Source organism: Pseudorasbora parva, chromosome 4 (genome assembly GCF_024679245.1).
Source record: "Pseudorasbora parva isolate DD20220531a chromosome 4, ASM2467924v1, whole genome shotgun sequence".
In the NCBI taxonomy this organism is placed as follows: domain Eukaryota; kingdom Metazoa; phylum Chordata; class Actinopteri; order Cypriniformes; family Gobionidae; genus Pseudorasbora; species Pseudorasbora parva.
In genome coordinates this window covers 33,537,776-33,562,280 of record NC_090175.1, presented here as the reverse complement: position 1 = coordinate 33,562,280, position 24,505 = coordinate 33,537,776, and the positions used below count along the sequence as shown (strand labels likewise).

At 39.1% G+C, this 24,505-nt stretch overlaps 1 protein-coding gene across 3 annotated transcripts in view; it reads left to right on the top strand.

Annotated features, from left to right (window-relative positions):
* psip1a (PC4 and SFRS1 interacting protein 1a) overlaps positions 1-24,505 on the top strand; it is a 99,677-nt gene that overhangs the window by 50,716 nt on the left and 24,456 nt on the right. For 2 of the 3 annotated variants that reach the window (XM_067441590.1, XM_067441589.1), the window contains exons 4-6: positions 10,140-10,278; positions 23,174-23,257; positions 23,405-23,527. In XM_067441590.1, the coding sequence (XP_067297691.1) occupies positions 10,140-10,278; positions 23,174-23,257; positions 23,405-23,527 (346 nt within the window). The remainder of the gene's footprint in view (positions 1-10,139; positions 10,279-23,173; positions 23,258-23,404; positions 23,528-24,505) is intronic. The other variant, XM_067441591.1, reaches the window with a different exon arrangement.

Sequence of the window (24,505 nt, the reverse complement as noted above, 5' to 3'; positions counted from 1 at the left end):
TAGCAAACATCGGAAAGCTCTATGGCGATGGTGGATTATTTGACATATTAACTGAGTCAGATGTATAGAGTAGGGATGGGTGATGCCACTTATTTTGTTTTCGATATGACTCCAATACTTTCAAGGCCAGTATCACAGATATCAATGCCGATATGATACTTAACTGCCATTGGCTCATCTGCGTTCAAGGGAAGGGGCTTACCGATAGGTCAATTGATTATTGTCAATTCTTTATAATTCGCACACCCATTTTTTTTATTGTAGTGGTGTTGCTTACATCATGTCTGCCTTTTTACCCTTAAATGGTTTTTAATTGTAACAGTAGTAAACCCACAAGAGAGGTCAGGTGTTTAATTTGCAATGATTTTTTTTCATAATAATTTACACTGAAAATTTTTATGAGATTGTTTAATTTTTTTTTGAATATACAAATAAGAAATGTTGGAAAGAAAACATGAAACTAAACCACCAGTAGGTGGCAGCAGGTGACCGTCTTAATAAGTGAGTCATCGAGTCATTCATTCAAATGGCTGTTCATTCAAGAACGAGCAGCAACAGAACCTACTAGCTACTTATGAATGGGTCATTCAATCTTTTATTTAACTGATTCATTCAAATCACTTAATCATTCAGTAACACACTGTTGCTGTAAGATGCACGTTATGGTTCTGTTGTTTAACTGTATTATGTTATAATTATGTTTATTATGTTTTAATTATATATATTATAATTATGTTATTATGTTTATGTTAACTGTAGTTTCTCTGTGTGAGCGGTGCTTGTTTGTTGTGATTTCTCCTCGAGAGGATACGCAAACGTCAACAGCGCAACCTTATTACTGTAGGTTTGTTATACATTACATTATCCACTATCGATCGGCACTTACACTAAATTAATGCAGAATAATTCTTGCATCTTGGTGATTTCCTAACTTGGATATCTGAATCACTGTTGTGTCTAGCGAGCCTGTGAATCACATAATGTGTCATTGGAATCAGAATGTAAGCGTTGTTGCAGGAATATCTAAATCTTACCAAGATTGCCATTTTCTGCTATTTTCAATGCTATTTTCTGATTGGCTGTTTGGTAGCTATTTTTTAATTTCATTTGATTAGCTGGTTTGTGGCAGGGCCTTCTGAACTTTATGGGGAAACTCAACTCACTTGATTCCTCTAATAGTGGCTCAACTTAGTGTACGCACAAACGTACGTACAAATTTCTCTGCGTGAGAAATGTGAGCATGTGAATGGGTTGAAATGCATGTGTCTCATGCCCAATGCATGAGACTTGAGAGCCCTGATATACTTAAGGAAACCAATGTATCTAAACCAATATATACTTAAGGAAACCAATTAATCTAAACCAATATATCTTGAGGAAACCGGTTAATCTAAGCCAATATGTACAATATGTAGTTGAACAAACTAATGTATACAAACCTATATACAGTGAGAAAAATAAGTATTTGAACACCCTGCTAGTTCTCCCAAATGGAAAACATGGAGTGGTCTGAAATTGTTTGTATCATACATCATAAATCATACAATTTGTATGAATCAAAGAGCTGTCCAAAGACACTAGAGACAAAATTGTACACCTCCACAAGGCTGGAATGTGCTATGGGGAAATGGCCAAGCAGCTTGGTGAAAAAAGGTGTTGGAGCAATCATTGGAAAATGGAAGAAGCTAAACATGACTGTCAATCTCCCTCGGACTGGGGCTCCATGCAAGATCTCACCTCGTGGGGTCTCGATGATCCTAAGAAAGGTTAGAAATCAGCCCAGAACTACATGGGAGGAGCTGGTCAATGACCTGAAAAGAGCTGGGACCACTGTTTCCAAGGTTACTGTTGGTAATACACTAAGATGTCATGGTTTGACATCATGCATGACACGGAAGGTTCCCCTGCTTTAACCAGCACGTGTCCAGGCCCGTTTTAAGTTTGCCAATGACCATTTGGATGATCCAGATGAGTGATGGGAGAAAGTCATGTGGTCAGATGAGACCAAAATAGAAATTTTTGGTCATAATTCCACTAAACATGTTTGGAGGAAGAAGAATGATGGGTACCATCCCAAGAACACCATCCCTGCTGTGAAGCATGGGGGTGGTAGTATCATGCTTTGGGGGTGTTTTTCTGCACATGGGACAGGGCGACTGCACTGTATTAAGGAGAGGATGACTGGGGCCATGTATTGTGAGATTTTGTGGAACAACCTCTTTCCCTCAGTTAGAGCATTGAAGATGGGTCGAGGCTCGGTCTTCCAACATGACAATGATCTGAAGAACACAGCATGGATAAACAAGGAGTGGCTCTGTAAGAAGGATATCAAGGTTCTGGTGTGGCCTAGCCAGTCTCCAGACCTAAACCAAAGAGAGAATCTTTGGAGGGAGCTCAAACTCCGTGTTTCTCAGCGATTATGTCTCTCACAGTGGACATGCACCTACAATGACAATTTCAAACCCCTCCATGATTTCTAAGTGGGAGAACTTGCAAAATAGCAGGGTGTTCAAATACTGGGCTGTCAATCAATTAAAATATTTAGTCGCATGATTGTCATGAGTTAACTCACGATTAATCGCAATTTATTGACATATTTTTGTCAGTTTTAAATGTACCTTAAATTAATGTAATTAGTATGGGTATGGACAAATATGCATGCCTAGTATTAAGCAAATGTACATTTACTATTGTTGAAACCATACTCAACAGAGCATGAAGACTAGACATGTATCAAAGGACATAGATGTTTTTCAAATAACTTATTCATGTCTCTTAAGCTTAACCTTAAAAATTCAGAATAAGCAGTGGTTTCTTTAATTTTAAAAATAGCAGACTGATCTCATGAAATGGCGTATGTATGACACGGCAATTCGTATGCCATTTTTGAGTGCTATCAAGACGCATAATTGCTTTTTAGTGTGTTTATCAACGCTGTTTCATTCTGTCCTCCTACACTGCCCCTACCCATCACACACACACACACACACACGCACACACACACACACACACACACACACACACACACACACACACACACACACACACACACACACACACACACACACACACACACACACACACACACACACACACACACACACGGAAGAAACGGAAGAAACGTTAGTCAGCTTTGACTGTATAATGCCATTGGGTCTCGTGTGTCTTGTGACCGATCGCGTCATTCCAAAGAGCCGTGTGTATCATTTGAATGAGAAATATGAAAGAGTGTGTGTGTGTTCTGTTCACAAAGGGGCGCAATCATCATTTCAACGACTAAAACATTAAGATCAACTCTGTTCTTTACATGAAGATATTGTATGACTTCAGAAGACTTGGAATGTAACATGAGTTAATACTTTTATACTGTATTTTGGTCAGTTTTTTCAATAAATACATGTGACTGTACATTTATTTGCCTGTTACGTGTTTATGATTGTTGAGAATGGGTAGGTTTAGGGTAGGAGTTGGGTTAGTTGCTCCAAAATATAAAATTAGACTATAAATATTCATTCTGTGAGATCAGGTTGGCCGAATCACATGGCGTAGACATACACGCGGAGATGATGGTTCGTTTCAGCGTAGACGTACACGCAGAATCACAGAGCGTAGACAAACACGCGGATAGCTCAAAATGTGTACAAATAACACACTACTTGGCTTTAGATAGTGGCGTTTATGTTTACGCAAAGTCATGATGTCATGTTGAATATAGAAAAAAAGGCATTTTTACACTGGCAGTTTAGTTCAGAACAGTTAGTATCTATTGAACTGTGTGTGTACTGCGTCTCGAGCACTCCCATGTGTGCAGATTATTTTCATGTTTTCTGTTGCTCACATTTAGTTATTATGTTTTATTTATTAACGCTGTATACAGAGTTTGAGACGCACTTTTGTAAGAGTTTCACGGGGAATGAAATGCGAGCTGTTTAATTTCAATCGCCTCTGAGTTAGCATTAACTCAAGTTAAGTGAGCTTTCTGTATTATTTTCAACCGGAAACAATGTTTTAGTCTGTGGTTACAAGTTGCTCTGAATTCAGCTGCACTCGAACTGTGCCACGATTCACATGGGAAAAAACACGGACTCGGGAGTGCGCTTGTTCAGAAAAGTGACCTGCCCATTTGTTTTAGCCAATTGTAATGTATTTAGTTCAATAAAACACAAGCGGTGATGGTGTTAATGATTTACTTTGGATACGAGCTAGAGTGAGCTAGCAGTGTATTGTGCATCATGCTCGGACTGCAGAGAATGTGCTCAACGTAAAAACACACTTTTCTGTCGACCTGGGGTCAACCTGGAGTTGAATAGTAGCTTATGTAAGCTATAACTGCATTTTTTTCAGAATAGTTTTCATTTTCTTTCCTTATTTCTATTTGCTGCTGCATTCTTTATGTTTAAGGCTGCTCTAGATTTCTCCAACTACGGACTACGCCACGGATCAAACTGAAAGTGCACGCTGCGATAATTGCGTTAATAAAATTAGTGCCATTAAAAGGAATTTGCGTTAATGCGTTAATGCGTTAATTTTGACAGCCCTAACTTAAACCAATATATACTTGAGGAAACCAATGTATCTAAACCGATATATAGTTGAACAAACCGTTATGTTCATGAGCCAACCAATGTATCAACCACTGGTTCTCAAAGTGTGGGGCATAAAAAAAAAAACGCCAATTGACGTAGCAGGGGCGCAGGACATTTAAAAAAACAACAACTGTCAACTGTCAAGTTAACTCCCATGGAAAATGGATCGCTTTACAAAAGGCAAAAGAAAAGCAGTAGATGAGGTCTCACAGACATTCCAGGCAGATGCTGGTAATTTAAAAGCTAAATGCAGAAAAAATATGATGACGCATATCTTGCTCTGGGCTTCACTGTTAATGTTGTTGGCGAAGAGGAGAGGCCTATGTGTGTCCTATGTCTTAAAACACTGGCAGCAGACAGCATGAAACCTAACAACTTAAGAAGACACATTGAGATTGTACATCCGAATTATGTTCAAAAGCCACTTGAGTTTTTTAAAAGAAAACTTAAAAGAAAGAAACTTTTAAAGGAAAACTACATGTTGTGGGCAGCAAAATAATTTTGTAAAAGCCACTTCAGCAACAACGAAAGCACAACTGGCTTCGTACAGAATTGCTTATCGCATTGCACAATGCAAGAAATCACACACAATTGCAGAAGAATTGATACTGCCCGCTGCCATGGAAACGGTGTCAGTTATGCTTGATGAGGCGAGTGTCACGAAATTAAAGACTATCCCAGTGTCTAATGACACTATATCAAAACGAATTTCTGATATTGCAAAGACGTGGAAGAACAGCTCATTGAGAAAATAAAACGCTTTATAAAATGGGAAACGCTTTGCGCTCAAAGTTGACGAGGCCACTGACAGTTTGTTAATAGCGTATGTGCGCTTCGTTGATGAAAACGGGGGTAACAGGTTTTTTCATAGGTTGAAAGGGGGGCACCAAAAAAGTTTAATAAGCACATCTAAACTTGAAGAAAACAACACGTACAAACCAGTGTATAACTGAAGAAACCAATATATACTTGAGAAAACCGATGTATCTAAACCAATGTTATACCAATGTATTATAAACCAATAAACGTTACTCACGTAACCTCGGTTCCCTGAGTACTGCATATGGGAAAATTATCTTTTCTTGAGAATATGAAGCAAAAACTTTATTCTATAAAGTGTATTTAAAACGCAGTGTGGCTGCACAGCAGATGCAACAGAGTGAGTTACACGCTGATTGGCTGTGCTGGGGCAAATGCAGAAACCTATGGTGAGATGGCTGAGGGAGGGTCGCTTATCCCTCTACATGCTCGCGCATACAGCCGCATGTAGAGGGATCGGTTCAAAATCGGCGACAGGTGTGACTGAACAGCCGATTGCCGATCAGGGCAGATCATGAAGAAAATAGTCCAATTCCGATCCCTGGCCGATCAATCTGTGCATCTCTAGCGTTTTGTTCAGATGTCTGAGATACAGTATGCGAGAGAACTGTGGCAAGTAACCTCGTTTTATTATGTTCAATACCCAATTTGATATACCGCAAATGGACTGCCAGGCCTGGGCTCGTGAAGCCAAGCGTTGAATTAGAATCAGGGGCAGGCCGCTTAGTAATAGGGACCTGGTAGCCAGGTTGATTTGTGCTTGTAACACTGTAGGGATAGAGTTTATGTTTGGCAATGTGCACTGTGAAGTTGCCAGTCACCTGATTGCAGGGAACTGGGTGACCGAGAGAGTGTGGTGGGGATCTGGCCGATGTGGGACCTGACCACTTTCTCTTTCCTCTCACGGCTAGGATGGCTTCTGTGGTTCAAAGCTCTCTTGGGTCGAGGTCCCCGACGCTGTAGCAGCCTGTGCTGAGCGTGAGCGCTGCCGAGTCCTGGACACTGAGGGAGTGCGTGAGGTCGGTGGCACCGCCTTGGCGGGCTGAGGGGACGGTGCTTTAGCATGACGACCAGAGGAAGAGCTGGAGCGTTTAGGCAGAAAGTGCTTCATTGCTTGCAACACTTTCTGTGCCTCTGTAAAATGCTCAGTGAAGCCGACCACTGCCAGACCGATCAGACCATTGGTGGAAATGGGAGCGTCTAGAAAGGAGGCTTTGTCCGAGTCCTTCATCTCTATGAGATTCAGCCACAGGTGATGCTCCAAAACAGTTAGGTTGGCCATGGTCCTACCGATAACCTGTGCGGTGGATTTGGTAGCGTGCAGGGCTAGATCAGTGGCACTGCGTAGGTCCTTCAGTGTCTCTGACTCAGAGACAGACTTGTCGAGGGAACGGAGGAGTTTGGCCTGGAAAACTTGAAGGACGCCCATGGTGTGGAGCGCCGAAGCAGCTTGGCCAGCGGAGGCATATGCTTGACTGGCGAGAGCTGAAGTGGTGCGGCAAGGTGTTGCGCCTTAGCCTGCCATCCTCTGGACGAGGACGGGCAGAGGTGCACAGTGACGGACGCTTAGAGAAGAGGAAATTCTTTGTAGCCTTTTTCCTTTGTGACATAGACTGTCGAGAGAGCTGGGGAAAATGACGACTTGGTGCAAGCTGAATAAGATTTCCACAAGGCTTCTGAGGGGAAGATAGACGACGACTCTGCAAGAACCATTCCTCCAGCCCACTTTGTGTTGGCTTGTGGGGCTGGGACCCCTCTAAAAGACAGAACAGACAGTTGCGGGTGAGGGGAGCTGTTCTTCCTGGGCGAACATCTTCTAGATGATAGGCGAGGGCGAGTTACGCGGAGAGTTACTCGGCGTGTGGTTGCTCGATCTCTCAGGTAGCTTCTGATCACGGCGCTTCTTGTGGGGTTTTAGAGGTGCTGCCAGGCCGGGAATGTCGAAGTTGGTGGGGCGAGCTCTCAGGGTTTGCTGCAGACTCTCGTTGCACTCAGGGCAGCTGCCATGGGAGAGTGCGACCTGGGCGAGGTCCCGTCCAAGAATCACCACACAGATGATGTGGCCATCGCCGGCAAGGAGAGGGCCTCTGCACGAGGCACAGGAAGTTTTACGTGGCATTTGAAACAACGCTCGTGGTCTTTTAGAGGTGGGTTGCAGCGGCAACACACAAAAGCAGAATAAAGGATATAATACCGCTGGATGGCGTAGCTGGAACAGCTGGCGGCTAAAGGCGGAAACCAGGCGGGAATCCGACGTCTTCAGGGCTGCAGAGAAGTGCTTTAATTCCAAAGATCAACAGAGGTATTGCTGAAAGAGATTAAATTTGAAATCCCATGGCTGAACACAGCCTTTTATAGCCTCAATATGCTAATTCAGACGACCTCTTCCGGCGGGTTTTTTCAGCGACCCTTATTGGCTCGCTCTCTCAGATGCCTTGCCATAGGTTCCTGCAGTTGCTGCAGCACAGCCGATCAGCACGTAGCTCATTCTGTCGCATCTGCTGTGCAGCTGCACTGCATTTTAAATAGATGCTTAATAGAAATTATAGACGTTTTTCCTTCATTTTGTTGAGAAAAGGAGCATTTCCCATATGCAATACGAGAGACCTCTCAAAAGGTAACCATACATTCAACCAGTAAACCAATCCATATTCACACAATACACATACATGTATTATTTCCTGAATGGCTACCCATATGGAAATCTTATTATAACTTTGGATCATGCTGGTGAATGCGCACAGAGCAGTGATTCACACAGCACTCATGCACATAAAAAAAATCCAGGCTTCAGTCATGTTGCGTTGATAATCTTTTCAGTTCATACAGGAACTTAGGAACTTATAAAAGCTCAGACCGCATGATGCATATAATGAATAGCCTAATTCACCACCATATTTCTTACACCGTGTTTGCTGCAGTGAGAGAACTGCACTCAACACAACACTCCAAAACACAGAGCCTCGTTGAGCAGTGTTCTGTCGCTGTAGCGTAATCATGTACCATTGAAGATGGGAGGGAAAAGGTAAAATGAGTGCTAATTCACCAATAACAACAAAGAATCACGAGTTTACACAACATCATTGGACACACAGTTAAAGGGGAAGCTAACATGACAATAGGTAATGTACTTTCAAAGCAACAAAACAAGAGGGTACATGCAAATATTGATCCATAGAAGTTGTAATACGCAAACAGCCATGGGTAAAAAGTAAGCATATGGCGTATGCTTGTGTATAGCCCTGACTACACCACTGGGCCTTATGTATAACCTTTGTGTACACTGTATAAAAAATTTAGTTCTCCAATTGAAAATTTTCTAGTGACTGATCACATCTAAATTTTTCAGTGGGCCAAATTGAATTTCTGTGAATTGATGCAATTTAATTCACAGAAATTCAATTTGGCCAACTAAAAAATGTAGATGTGACCAGTCACTACACTTTTATTTTTAGATAAAAAGTTACCTGGTTGAACATGAACATTTTTTGAGATTCGATAACCTTTATTAAAATATTATTAAAATATTTTTTTAAGCATATTGGGTAATTGTGTGTTATATTTCTGATGATGCAGTGAAACATGCCAAATAGTGCTATTTTCATGATTTATCAAATTTTTTATGTGGTTCAGATACAAAAATATTTTGAGTTTCTATTTATTCTATTTATTTAAACAAATTTCCTTTATTGTATCAACTCAAAATTTTAAGGCAACCAGGTTACTTACTTTTTAAGTTAAACCAAAAAAAAACAACCAACATTTTTTACAGTGTAGAAAACTGGAGACCTGCATTTTTTTTTACAGTGTACGCACAAAAAGGCATTGTAATGTGCGTATGCAATTTTCTATGCACATATCATGATTTATACAAAATTAACTTAGCATAAATATGGCTGCATACTCTAGACTGTGTATGCACTCTTTTACTGTGTAAATTAAAAGAGTGAAGTAATGAAGTAAACTGAATTTCAAATGGTTTTCCTTTTGATATTTACATGTAGATAAAATGTTTCACTCTCATTAATGGAGTTAAGCAGTCAAATTACATAGTCATAATCCAGAAGTTAAACAGAAATATGAATTTAGATTCAAATATTGTAGTGGATGCACAGCCTTTTAGTAATTCCTGTGGCTTGCTACGTTTTAACGTTTTAAAACACTGAAGAGTCATAAGCGCATGATAGGTCTGCTGACAATACTGTATAACCACTGCTGCACAGAGGTGTGTTGTTGATGTTATGTGACGGCAAACAGTATCTTAGTAATAACTTTTGTGATCTTCCCAACATTATGAAAAATACAATTGTATTTAAAAAATAGAATTTTAAGATGCTTTTGAGGAGACAGTGAAATGTCATTGATTTGTACACTGCAGGCTCACTCTCGCTCGTATCAAAGGTAAATCATTAACACTATCATCCCGAAATATGTTGTAATTAGCTAAAAGGCATGCACAGGTTACTTTACTCACTGAACAAGTGCGCAGTGAGTCCGTATTGCCTTATCATTCACGCAAATTGCGGCACAGATCGAGTGCAACCAAACTCAGACCAACTCCTCTAGGTCCTTTCAGATTTGATACCTCGGCGCACTCCCAAGTCAGCTTGACAGCTTTTACATTACAATTTTTTACGTAAATAATGCCCCGTTCCGAGCTAAACTGACAGTGTAAAAACGCCCTAAGTTGGATGTGATAGTTATGTGTTCTGTGCTTTCTGTGTAATGTTTCAGAGCATTCTTGGGTCCCAAAGACATCTTCCCCTATTTGATTAACAAAGACAAATATGGAAAACCAAACAAAAGGAAGGGCTTCAATGAAGGACTGTGGGAGATTGAAAACAATCCTAAAGTGGAGCTTAACGGACATAAGGTGCTGTTGTCTTGCCGTTTGAGATGGGGGAAAAAATGGATTGTTTAGGCTTAGTGGGAGGTTTAAATACTGTTTTCACTGCATGCATACATATAGACTCACTTGTGTGCAAAGCAATACACAAATCCATTCAAGAAATTCACATGCATGCACAGCAATCCACCAATGCATGCAAGAGATCCACACACGCAGCAATACACAAAAACACTTAAGAGATCCAATTGTCCAAAGATGTAAGCAATGCACTATTAGTATTCTGCTTTAATGTCCATGATTGTTCTTTCTATGTGGATCGTCCTCAGTGCAGTTTCTAGGCATAAGGAAATTAGACAGTTGCTTAAAGGGCACCACCAACTGGAGGGGGCGCCAACAAGTGCCCCACTGCCCCCCTACCTCAATAACATTTTTTAGAACATATAACATATAAGAAACGATAGATTTATTAAAATATTACCAGAAAGACATAGGGGTGTAACGATACACTTGTGTCATGATACAATATGTAACCTGATATTTTACACCAACATAAAAGAGAAAGAAATTTTTAAAATTTGTATTATTACTAAAATTATATTATTTTTATTTTTGTATATTATTAGGACCAACAAAGATTCCCCCTTTGCAGCATTATACATAATATTCAACAATATAGTCGTTTAATGTAATAAAAAAAATAAATCAAATTTTTTCCCCTCAGGCATTACTCGCGCTTTCAGTACAGGCAGTATTCTCCCTGTGCTCATAGCATCCTGCTACTCCTGTTATTAATGCACTATACATATGTAAGAATAAACAATATAAATTGCTTTGAACAATCATACTGTAATCAAATTTGATCTGGTGATTTAAATGATGTTTGTGTTTTGACTTTGAAGAGTGTTGCTTTAAATGATGGTTTGCACTTTGACTTTAAGGAGTGCAGCTTTAAATGATCTTTGTGCTTTTACAGTGTCATTCTGGCAGCGCGTGCACTCCAGATGATCAATGCAATCCGTCACAGTTCTAATTGCAAGAAAGCTTGTCAAACTGACCACTCAAAAACTGTAAATGTTCAGCTCATCTAAGAATTTTAATTCTGCATTTACTCACTCTCATGTTGTTTTCATAGGTCACGCAATCATTTGAATGTCGGTGTTTACTACAGTATGTGCGTCGTTGTAAATCTGTTCATCATAAGCCATCGTTTGTGTCTCTTCAGGCCGGAGACACACTGCAAGCGTGGTGTGAGCGTGGCGTTTCTGTTGCGTGTCAGCCGCGAGACGGCTGCCTGGCGTTTTCTCTGCCTTTGCACACCAGAAGTGCGTCTGACGCGTCGCTGCTGCAATTGATGTACAGGGAAGCCCTTCATGTTAAATATAGATATATTGCCTATTGATACAGCAAAGACAACGTCGGCAGTAGCCTATTGACCATACATAGGCCTGCCTATGGTATTGACAGCCAAATAGGCTAGAATATTTTGTTCTCTATTGACAGGTTTAATATTTCAAAATCTATTTTTATGTTGTTTTTATTATTACAATTAGGCCTATATATCTGCATTTATGTTAACCTACAGATTTTCAAGCATAAAAATGTAATTTATTAATATGTATTCTTGTCAAAATTACATATAAACATCTTTTCCTATTCTATTTCGCCTGGAAACGCTTCCAACACGCTCGCGTGAAAAATAGGCGTCTCTTCTATTTCAAGCATGCACGCGTTTTCCGTGAGCCGTGCGTGTTACGCGAGCAGTGTGCAAGCTCAAACCGGTTAACAAGGGAGCCGAAATAAAAACGGACATGCCACGCAGCCTAGACGTGTAGGCACGCTTGCAGTGTGTGGCAGACACAATGCAAGCGTGACGTGAGCGTGGCGTTTCAGCCTGCTGCTATTTATGTATGGGGAAGCCCTATACTTCATGTTAAATATATATATATTGCCTATTGATACAGCTAAGACAACGTCGGCAGCCTATTGATCATACATATCTATACAATATTTAATTCTGTATTGACAGGTTTAATATTTCAAAATCAATAATTATGTTGTTTTTTATTATTACAATTAGGCATATATCTACATTTATGTTAACCTACAGACTTTCAAACATGAAAATGTCATTTATTTATATGTATTTGTGTCAAAATGACATATAAATATATTTTCCTATTCGGTCTTTAAATGGAGGATGGAGGAACAGAAATCCCTCAGGTTTCATAAAGAATATCTTCATTTGTGTTTAGAAGTTAAACGAAAACGACATGATGGTGAGTAGGATGACAGAGTTTACATTTGTGGTACATTTGTAAATTTGTGTTTAAGTGAATTATAAAAAGACCTACTACAGCAAGTTGAGCTTTGGAATAAACAACTCTATATCGCAAATCATATTGTTTCCAATCAACGATACTTATTGTCGCATTTTATATCGCAACATATCGTTTAACAATATATCGTTACTCCCCTTTCCATGACTAAAGTGTCACTATAGTGTTATGTTCGCATTTTGAAATAAAAGCAGTGCCTTCATCTATGTACAATGAAATAGTTAAATAATCATATAAATTATTCAAATCAAATGCATCAGTGTCTCTTAGCTGTAATATATTGTGAATGGAATTAAATTTGACTCTCTAAGAAAAAAATTAAACATGGAACTTTATATTTATTTAAAATAAGTAAAAATAGGATCTAGTTTTGTTCTGATTCCAGAGTTCTGAGGTCTATATTCCAGAAGGTTCCCGGTTCGAACTAAATAAAAGAATGATTAATAAAAAAATCAAATAAAACATTAAATAGATAGATAGATAGATAGATAGATAGATAGATAGATAGATAGATAGATAGATAGATAGATAGATAGATAGATAGATAGATAGATAGATAGATAGATAGATAGATAGATAGGCTATATATTTTTTCCTTTCAAAAAGTACATTGTGTCAATAAGCTTTGAAAATAACAATAACTTCAATTCAATCACTTTCTATATTCAGAGACAGAAGTAACATTTTTATTTGTCTTTTTCTATTCATTTGTTTCTTAAAATGGGCAATCTGTCATCCCTGAACATACCTAATCCTATGCAATCCAATAAATACAAAGTTTTTCCATCTGTCATTTCTGAACATGCAATATGTAATGTAATAAATTCAATAGTAGATAGATAGATAGAGGCTAGGCCTATGCATAATACATTTTTTTATGTAAACGTTTTTTTAAAGGTGCCCTAGAATGAGTTGAAACAATATGTTAAATTGTTCTCTGATGTCTACATAGAGGTCATGTGGCTCATTTAAGGCCACAAATTGTCCAGATACAGTTTTACAGGTCCATTTACAATCCTATAAATTGTCCCTAGGATGTAATGCTCTGTTTTTGCCTTATTTGGAAGGGTCATGAATATTAATGTTGAGCTCTGCTCTGGTTGGCTTATTTCAGCAGCTCGCACAAGTTAATTTGTTCAGCAAAGCGGCTCGTGAGTCCTGACAGAACACAGACCGACTGAATGACACTTTAGGCAGAAAATCTCAAATGGAGATTGCTAAAATGCAGCTTGTTTATTAGTTTTTTCAGATCATCCGCTTGCGAGACAGAGCTCACGTGTAACTAGGTGTAACTTTTTTTTATTTTGTAAATGCCAACTGCATACATTTTGGCACAGGTGTGTACTTTTATTGAAGTTTAACTATTTCACTCCCATTTCCTTTAAAAAAAAAATTGCACTAGGTAGACAAAATACTCACACTTAGGACCGTTTGGACAAAAATGTCCACATTGAAATCCATTAAAACTGCTATTTTTATTTCTGTTGCCATTTAACTATAAAATGATGCAATCTTAATAGGATTTTATTCTGTTGCCAAGACTTCAAAATGTGTTTTTTTGTACTTTTTTACTAGATGGTGCCATTTTTTTTAGGTTTGGCATATAAAGCAAATATTGACTTTGTTCCTGTTTTTTATTTATGCATATTATAAAGCCAATTTGATAAATGATGCAGCTATAACTGTGTGGGTGTGATGGTATGGATGTCAGAGTGTGGTGTGTGTGTATGTAATAAAATTTTTTTGTGTGTTGGTGTGTATGTGTGTGCTTGTAATATATAGCCCCGTTTCCACCAAAATTACTCGGAACAATTTGTACCAGCGTCCAAGTCAGTGATGGACAGTAATCATTTTTGCGTGACACTAGCCACGTTTACAAGCACACTTTTTTTGTCATTCCGATTTAAAGATTTAGTGATATGTTTACATGAGACGTTATCTAAACCGATCTGGTGTTTATGTGATGACTTTCAATCGCAATCATTTTGTGACATGCAGTTTGCAGTTTTCTCCACCAGCTGGAATGTGTTAACTGTAGCCATAGCAACTCTTAATGGCCACCAGGACCAATACAGTATTATATAAGCTATTTATTTGTTGTAAAGTGTAATAATCATCTCAGAAAAAGTGTATTCTTCTGTCAGGCTCAGTTAAAGTAAAAACTGCCTGGGGCAATATATGCTGTGTCATTATTCCAACATTATTTTCATAACTTACGAAATAAAAAGTTTACCCCTCAGAAAAATGAACTTTCCTCTCTTGTCAACATGAGCGCGGCGCGCACTGTCACGTTATGTAAGGACGCACACTTAAAAGTAATCAGTCAGGTCATTTACATGGTGAAAAATAGACTGTGAAAAAATTAACAAGTATGGAAGAGATTCAAGCTGGGCTGCTTTTGCTGGTTATGTATAGGTTTACTAAAGAGGTAATTAACAACGACAGAACAGAGCACTAGCATATTCAGAAAGCTTGTAAAGCTAGATTTAAAATGACACTGTATATTATTATCAGCTATTACGGACATTGAACGCGAGATGGCTGAGACGAACGCGCGCCATCAGACAGAGAGCATGATATTTATTGAACGCAGAATGAACCTCGCAAAAGACTTTTCAAAATGCTGGTTGAAATAAAATGCCATTTAGCATGTTCAGCGCCCAAGTCCCGCCCTCAAAAGTTCCTGAACTTTGAAAAAGTACTACCTCGCGAGCAGGGCCGTTTGGAGGGGGAAATATTTACCCGGAACTTCATTTAGACCCTGGTTCCTGCGGTTAAAACACACCGAGTACCACCCCAAAGTTCCAGGTACCTGGGTAAAGTTCTTGCGGTGGAAACGCGGCTTATGAGAGAGAAAAACTTGACTGAAAATCACAAATCCCCTTTGCATCAGTGGAGTTTTGCTGGCATCTAATTGGGAAAAGTTGGCACTGAGCCCAAACAAAATCTTACTGAGAGCTAATGTTTTGATATATAAACAGCTTTTTTAAATTTATGGCTTTGATTTTCTAGTTTTAGAGCTCAACATGTTTTTAAAAATATATATGTTCTTTTATAAAATATTATTCATAAATCATTTTCATAAACATAAACTTCTATAACTTTTTTTTGGTTTCACTTTTTAAACGTTTTTGACTTCAAAAATAATCTGCCAAGGGTCTTCCTTAAAATGAGACCAAACTGAAGTCTTTGCTCTAAGATTGATTTTTTTTTTTATGACAGTTGTTCAACATGGACATTTTTGTCCTTTATGAACCTATGTGTAACTTTTTTAAATTGACGCACAAGGGATAAGTTAAAGGGGGGGGGGGGTGAAATGCTGTTTCATGCATACTGATCTTTTTACACATGTTAAAGACTTGGAATCCCATACTAAACATAGACAAAGTTTCAAAAGTTAAGGTGGACGTTTGATGGGAGTATTTCTTTGTCAAAAATACTACTTCCGGTTAGTCGTAAGTTTCGGCAAGTTTTTTTCGATCATGGGTCCACTTGACGTTAATAGGTCGGAATTTCCTTGTATGGGCCGTACGGGCAATTTTACCGGAAGAGCGTGAGAGAGAGAGGGAGAGTGCGAAAGCAAAAGGCTACGCCCATCAAAGCGCTGGCTCGTAGGCTGCGCTGCACAGGTGATGTGACTTCAAGAAATTAACAATGTCACCAAAAAAGTGCGTTTTTGGTTGCCAGACCAAGACAGCCCTGTACAGATTGCCAAAAAACCCCACGTTAAGGCAACAGTGGATGGAATTTGCTTTTCCGGATCAGCAACTGAGTTCCGCAAAGGTTTATGTCTTTTCACTGCATTTCGGTGCCGACTGTTTCATAAACAAGACCCAGTTCGACGCCGGATTTTCCGATCGCCTAATGCTGAAGGATGGAGCAGTCCCAACGATAAAGGTCCCAACGTTAGAGCCGCAGGCAGTGAGTGAGACTGCTTCAAATGTCTGTTTTTGCCTATGCCCATCAAGTAACGTTAGCCCAAACATGATCACGTATAGTTAATTGATCAATGGAGCATGCGATGTGTAGTGCGTGTACATTTGTTTAGCTGGCCACTATATGTGTAAATTTATGTTTGTGTATTGTAAAAGCACTCCAAACAACAATACACAAAGAGTGGGGAAATATGTTGAACTAAATAAGCGCGCTTCTTCATTCAAATGCGCTACTATTCCATGTCTTTCTATGTAAACACTAGCCTGCCGTGCAAAACCAGCCCGCTTACTACAATTGTCTACACAAACCACGCGTAAACACACACACACACACACACACACACACACACACACACACACACACACACACACACACACACACACACACACACACACACGTGCACAACTGCACTTCCCACATGTACAGCTTCAAAGAAAAAAAATACGACGATATAATTCAAGTATAAATATGTAAATAACACAAGTCGCTAAGCATATTATATAGTTAGTGTATAACTTGTACCACATAGAGACGTCCTGCTCTAGTCGTTTTTGCTGCTGCTCCTGTTCAACTTTAGCCTCTGGGTCTGATTCCGGATCATAGATGTATGGCTGTATCTGATTAAAAGCAATTTTTTTATTTTGAATAAAGTTTTTTCCCGCTGTTAGGGATGACACAGCTTTAAGACGCACTCAACACAATAACAGCGGCGCGCACTCGTCATCCGCTCACACGATATGCCCCCACCCGCTCTGCTTTTTTCGGAAAGACTCGGAACAGCGCATCTTTCTTATATAATTATTAAAAAAATAAAGACTTTTCGAGAGATATGCAGGATGCAATGCTACTCTATAGGTACTCAAGATTGACATGACACTGACTGAAAGTGAGTGTTTCACCCCCCCTTTAAGTTTTATAGACTTGATTTTTTTTTTTTTTTTTGGTGGAACCCCCATAAAATTTAGACAAATAAAAAGCATCTGAACCTAAAACATTTTTCCACGGCCGTGAATGAATGCAATATTATCATAGTATCATCAGCGCAACGGTGAAAACTAACACCATGTTTCCTAATAAAATCTCACATGGGAAGCTTGTACAGGGTGAAAAGCAATAGTTCTAGTATTGAGCCTTGTGGTACCCCATACTGAACTCCTAAGCATTTTTGTATGTAGCCATCTGACAATAAACGCTTTTTAATCTATAGGATGAGTGTCATGCTCATCCTATAGTTCTCTTTTATATACTCTGTTCATTTGTAGGGCATTGAACATAATTTTACATGAATAGTTTATTGCCTCACAAGTGCAAACCTAAACCTATACTGTGGGAAACTCTGACACTCGTCACCAAAGACAAATTTGCAGAAAGGCAGAATGCAAATGGAAACGGGACAGGCTTTCTGTCTCATTTTAAATCTTCAAAGATTCTAATATCATACCAAAATGCTGCTAAATCTGCGAAAGCTGCCTGTTTTTCTAATTTAATTTAATCTAATCACTCTATCCCAAATATTCTGTTTTCTGTCTTTCAGTCTGTTGTAAATCCATCTGCTAATACATTGTCTGTTGCCTCAGGTGCTCTATGTGAAGATTTCCAAAGATTTCTTATTAATAAAATTATTAACTTAAAGGTAGGGTAAGAATTGGTTTAAAGGGGGGATGAAATGCTGTTTCATGCATATTGAGCTTTTTACACTGTTAAAGACTTGGATTCCCATCCTAAACATAGACAAAGTTTCAAAAACTAAGTTGGACGTTTGATGGAGTATTTCTGTGTCAAAAATACTCCTTCCGGTTTCTAACAAGTTTCGGTGAGTTTTTTCGAGTATGGGTCGGCTTGACGTCGATAGAGCGGAAGGTCCTTGTATGGGCCGTACGGGCTCTTCTCCCGGAAGGGTGTGCGCGCGACTAGATGCACGCCACCCATAAACAATGCTCTCAGGTGCAGCAGGTCCACTAGTCCGTGCAACATGTCTGTCGCGCCGTGCTCCACTTTATTCCTATAAGTGACATCAAGCGACTTCCACGCTTCAGCACAGCATTCCGGGAAGGCAGCGCTGCATTTGAACACAGAAATGACGGGAAGCTTCACAACATTGTGGATCTCCACGGTCAATGCTGTCACAGGACTTCACCAAATCATACCAAAGAAGTGTGTTTTTGACGGAGCGGTCCCAGCGATAAAGGTTCACAGTCGTACTTTGGAAACAGGCGGTGAGTTAAACTGCTTCAAATGTCTATGTTGTTGGCTATCGTCGTGTGAGTAAACATCAGTAAACGACACGATCATGTATATTTAATTTATCAATGGAGCATGCGATCTATGGTGTGTGTTCACATACATTTGTTTAGCTGACCACTAACATTATAGGTGTCAGTAAAACCACCCAAACATAAACCTAGCGTTCTCACAAATCGTGCTTCGTCTACTGCTAAAGTTTTGTCGCATACAATAGACCATAAACCGAATCATGTCCTCATAAACTGCGAGTATACACACACACAAATGTTGACAGGCCACTAAATACAGATTGCATACCACAGAGACGGACGTCCTGATGTTGTTGCTTCTCCTGTTCGATTTATTTCAGACTCCGGATCTGATTCTGGATCATATATGTATTAGTTGAATCTTATTGATAGCCATTTATTAGAGTAACGTTTTCATCTCCATGCTTGAGGATGTCAGCTTTCAGAAGCTCTCGTGCTGTAGCTGCGCGCTCGTTTTTAAAATAAGTTTAGTTTTAATTAGTTATTTGATACTTTAAAAACGGGGGGTGTCACGTCATGATTGACAGCTGAGATCAACGTCTTCTCTGAGTGAAGTTGTCACTGAGGCACTAACGGACTTTTTCGGGCAGATTGGCAGCAGATTGGAGCTTTAGCTTTAATTTCTACATTTCCATAACTGTTTTTTTCACACCAACATAATTAATTGTTCTGCATCTGCAAGAGTGTGGGGGGTCTTTTGATATCACAACTGTACTTCCTGCTCTACTTCCTGTGCTCTACTGCGCAACTCCGGTCCCGAAATCACTACTGCGCAGACTCGGTCCCAAGATGTCAGCGCCATGCAGGCCGCCTGAAAGCTTCAACTATGGCAAGCGGAAACGGATGATGTCGAGTTGTCCATATTTTTTTACGGCCTATGATCCCGTCCGAAAAGGGCTTTCGAAACCGATTCTCCGACTGCAGCGAAGGGGGCCTAGCGTTTGCTCATATCCAGCACCAGTGAGCAACTTTGCGAACTGTAAGGTGGTCATTATTCAACATATGCAGTAGATGCTGTACTCTGGTAGCTGTATAAATCCATTCAGTGTTGGGAATCCCCAGTACCCCTTTAAATTTGCTCATAAAGAGAATACTTCTCGTCATGTATTTATCAAGATTTAACCATTTTCTTACCAGTTGCACAGTCTTATTGTTCAGCTCCGTCAGATGTTTCTTAGCAATGCGGACTTTGGCAAACAGATGCTGGATCTTAGATAGTGCTTTCTGCGTTTTTGCCGGCAGCTACGACGGGAGTAGATGTTAATTTTCTTAGTGCAGCATATCAGCGTGCAGCGTGCGAGCGTATGTCACCGCTATGACACACATGGTATACACACACACACACATGTTGGTCTATGTGGTTTACAGGGACTCTCCATAGGCGTAATGGTTTTTATACCGTACAAACCGTATTTTCTATCCCCTTACACTGCCCCTGCCCCTGCCCCTGCCCCTGCCCCTGCCCCTGCCCCTGCCCCTGCCCCTGCCCCTGCCCCTGCCCCTGCCCCTGCCCCTAAACCTACCCATCACAGGAAACATTCTGCATTTTTACTTTCTCAAAAAAACATAATTTAGTATGTTTTAAAGCTGTTTGAAATATGAGGACATTGTCCTCATAAACCACATTTTTAGTGTAATACCAGTGTAATACCCATGTAGTTATACAAATTTGTGTCCTCATAAACCACATAAACAGACACACACACACACACACACACACACACACACACACACACACACACACACACACACACACACACACACACACACACACACACACACACACACACACACACACACACACACACACCATATTTTGTGACATATGAGGACATTCCATAGGTGTAATGGTTTTTATACTGTACAAACTGTATTTTCTATCCCCTTACACTGCCCCTAACCTAACCATCACAGGTAACATTCTGCATTTTTACTTTCTAAAAAAAACTTATCCTGTATGATTTATAAGCATTTTGAAAAGTGAGGACATAGCCAATGTCCTCATAAGTCACCATCTCCTTGTAATACCTATGTCATACCCATGTCATTATGCACATTTGTGTCCTCATATGTCACAAAAACATGCCCCCCCCCCCCCCACACACACACACACCACCTCCAGAGAATACTGGTTTCCTCCAAGTTTGAGAACATCTTAACTAATTATAAACAAAACATTTCTCCAAAGGATAATGATAACATGTGCTTTCTCTCAGTGAGAGGTAAAGACAATAGTACAGTCAATATTCATCTCGACTCTTTAGTGTTTCAGTAAAAGGAAATATAAAATTAACTTATAAATTAAATGAAAGACAAATCCATATTTCATCTCTGGAATCCAGTCTAAGTGAGGAAACACTGTTACTGCACTCCGGACATGTTGGGGTGTGATACTTCAAAAATCCAAACACACGACCTTTTTGCAAGTGTTTAGTGACTCATCACACATCTCTAGGCCAGACCCTCAGTCACTCCTCAGAGACCAAATATACACTTAAGAAAACAAGAAACTAAAAGCAAAATCATAACTGGAAATAATCATTCTAATAATAGGAAGATAAATATTGATCAATGTTTTGATTATGAATTTAATTAGGATATCTATATACAGGTATATTGAAGCGGCTGTAGATTTCAGAATCCCCCTTTCACTATCCAGGTACTATTTTTCTTTTTTTTATCTGCCTGTTATGTAAAGCACTTTGGTCAGCCTAGTTGCTTCTCCATGGTATCCTTAACACTGGGTTATTTGGGAAACTGAACAAGGTTATCTTTCCCTCACAACCAAAAAAACATTGTTCTTTAGTGACATTGTTGTGACATTTAGTGAGATTTTGTGGTCTAAAAACAAAATGACAGCACTGCCGACGGCTACCGTAACCCAACAAAGCTCGTTGATGAGCATACTCTTGCTCTCGCTCGGGTTGAAGTGCCCATACAAGTAATTCCTCCTTTTATAAAGTCATACAGGACCATACTCGGAAAAAACTTTCAGAAACTTATTCGAATCCTAACGGGATTGCATTTGGCACAGAAATTCTCAGTCCAACTGTATTTTTTTAATGTTTTTTGGCCATGATTAGCATGAGGAACTTTTTAACAGTGTAAATTAGTCAGAATGCATAAAATAAAATATTGATCTCTCTCTCATTCTGTATGTTTGTCTTTTTTACACTCTTGGTGGTTTAGAGTTTAACCTTAAACCAAGCTTCTCCTGAATTTTCCAGCTTTCAGTTATTCAGCTCACCTTCACCATATTCATGTAGAATATCATTCCAATCCATCTGTACAGATCACAATGCTCACATTTGTCCACTTGACTCTGTGACCTTTTACATTTCCCTAGCAGCCTGAGCATCTGTGTGCACAGAACTGTTTATGGTCCAGTTTTGCATGCAGGCCATCATTCTCACTGTTAAATCTGTAAAAAATAAAAATACTAGTGAGCATGCTGAAAATACTATCATGCAACTATCAACTAGGCATGGGCCAGTTACCGGTTTCAAGGTATACCACAGTTTGAAAACGTTTCAACACAACAAATACTTTCCGTGATACTGTTACGGCTGTATGAACTGTTTTTTTTTTAGGCCTCGTCAAAGACAGAAGGTGGTTCATGTTTTGTACAGCATAGAGAGTAACACAATCCCACCCCCTGGTGAAAGGGGACATGGTTTATGTAACATCGGCAACACATTATTAGCTGTTTGAAAATGTAGTCAAGCAAAAGGCTAATCATATCAATTTCAAATCAGATCGATACATAAAATGCATTAGCTTACCGGAGGGTTAAGTGCCAAGATAAATTTTTATCAGAGAACGCTTATCCTAATTTAATAAATGGCTTTCTTAAGAACACAATAATTATCATCATCAAAATAGTCATCAAATGATGTGAACCCTTAGTTGTCCCTTTGGAAGATTTATATTGAAGGTCAGTAAGCACCCTCCTGTGGAATACATCATACCTTGCATTAATATATTGGACATCAGCTTATTCATATTTGTGAATCAAGACTAGGCAAAAAAAAAACCTTCAAAAAATAATTCATAAATTCAAAAGAGCATTCACAAACATTAAAGCAGAATACCAGTGCAAACAACTCATCATTCTTGCTGCAAAATTTAAGTTATATAGATTTATAGAATAAATTGTGAACAAATAATCTTTATATATGTGCATTCTGATGGCATGCATTTGCGAATGTGTATGTGAATTGCTGTCTGCATTTACAACTTTGCTAGAGGTTTTGATACCTTTTTCACTCCATATTTGTGCACAATATTCTTTGTTGTATAAAACATTTTTATTATGTTTATTATTATTGTATTTATAAAATGTTAAAACAGTTTATTTCCAAAACCCTTGTGCAGATAATGAATGCTGGAGCAAGTTCTGTTAAGGAATTAAGCAGCAATCAAGAGGGAGATGATGAGAAAAGAAGAAAGTCAGCTCAAGTATGTGTCTATGTTAATTTCTTAAAAAGATAGTGTCTCTGATCCTGCACATGAAGTCCCTCACATGTGGACCCTCTCAATGACAAAAACTGGCATGTTATCTCCTGCACTGTGGGGACCACCATGTTTGTTTTTGACATCATCCAGGTGGCTAGCAGTGAGGAGGAGGAGGAAGAGGAGGAGGAGGAGGAGGAGGAGGAGGAGGAGGAGGAGGAGAAGGATGATGGTGGGGACATGGAGGTTTCTGATCAGGGACCTCTAAAAGATGAAGTATGTTCTCTTATAGTGTGGTTGAGGTAGAGAAGCTCTTTGATGGGATATTTAGCTGTGAAAACGGGGCAGGATCACATTTTCCAGAATTTTACTAGTAAATTACCATTTAGAGATCATGTGTGAACTAGGGGTTGAATAACTTCGTTTTTTAAGTTGACATCTATGTGATTAAAGTCGAGTCAACATCAACTAATAACAGTGGGCGATATTGGTTATTGCAGCTGGTAGGCTGCAGCATTTATTAGTTCAAACTAAACAAAAAATATGAAGGGCATTGTCCATCCTTTTCCAATGAGCTACTGTCATTGATGAGAGAATATCTAAAGGGATAGTTCACCCAAAAATGAAATTTGTCATTAATGTCCCTAATGTTGTTCCACACCCGCAAGACCTCCGTTCATCTTCGGAACACAGTTTTATATTTATATTTTATATTTAGTCCGAAAAGTGTTTCCAAGTGTATGCACACTTTACCATCCATGTCCTGAAAGGGATTAAAAACATCATCAGAGTAGTCCATATGTGACATCAGTTAGTTAGTTAGTTAGTTAGAATCTCTTGAAGCATCGGAAATATATTTTGGTCCTAAAATAACAAAAACTACGACTTTATTCAGCTTTGTCTTCTCTTCCACGTTTGTTTTCAAACCTCAAATAAAAATTCAAACTGTCATGAATCAGCTTATTAATTCATGATTTGGATTGTGTGTCAAATTGCTGAAATCACGTGACATTGGCGATCAAAATCTTTGAGGTTCTGTGGAAACAACTTAAGAGACCGAGCGTATTTCGGCCACGCCCACACCGGGAGGAATACAATCGAACGCTCTCCATTGACTTTGTTTCGCATCTTATTATTTCGGACTTATTACAAAAAAAACTGAACAATGTCGTAAAGCTGATATGTGACAAGGTGTGCAGCAAACAATCTAAAAAACACATAACTGTCAGTTTTATATATTTTTTTGTGGTTTTT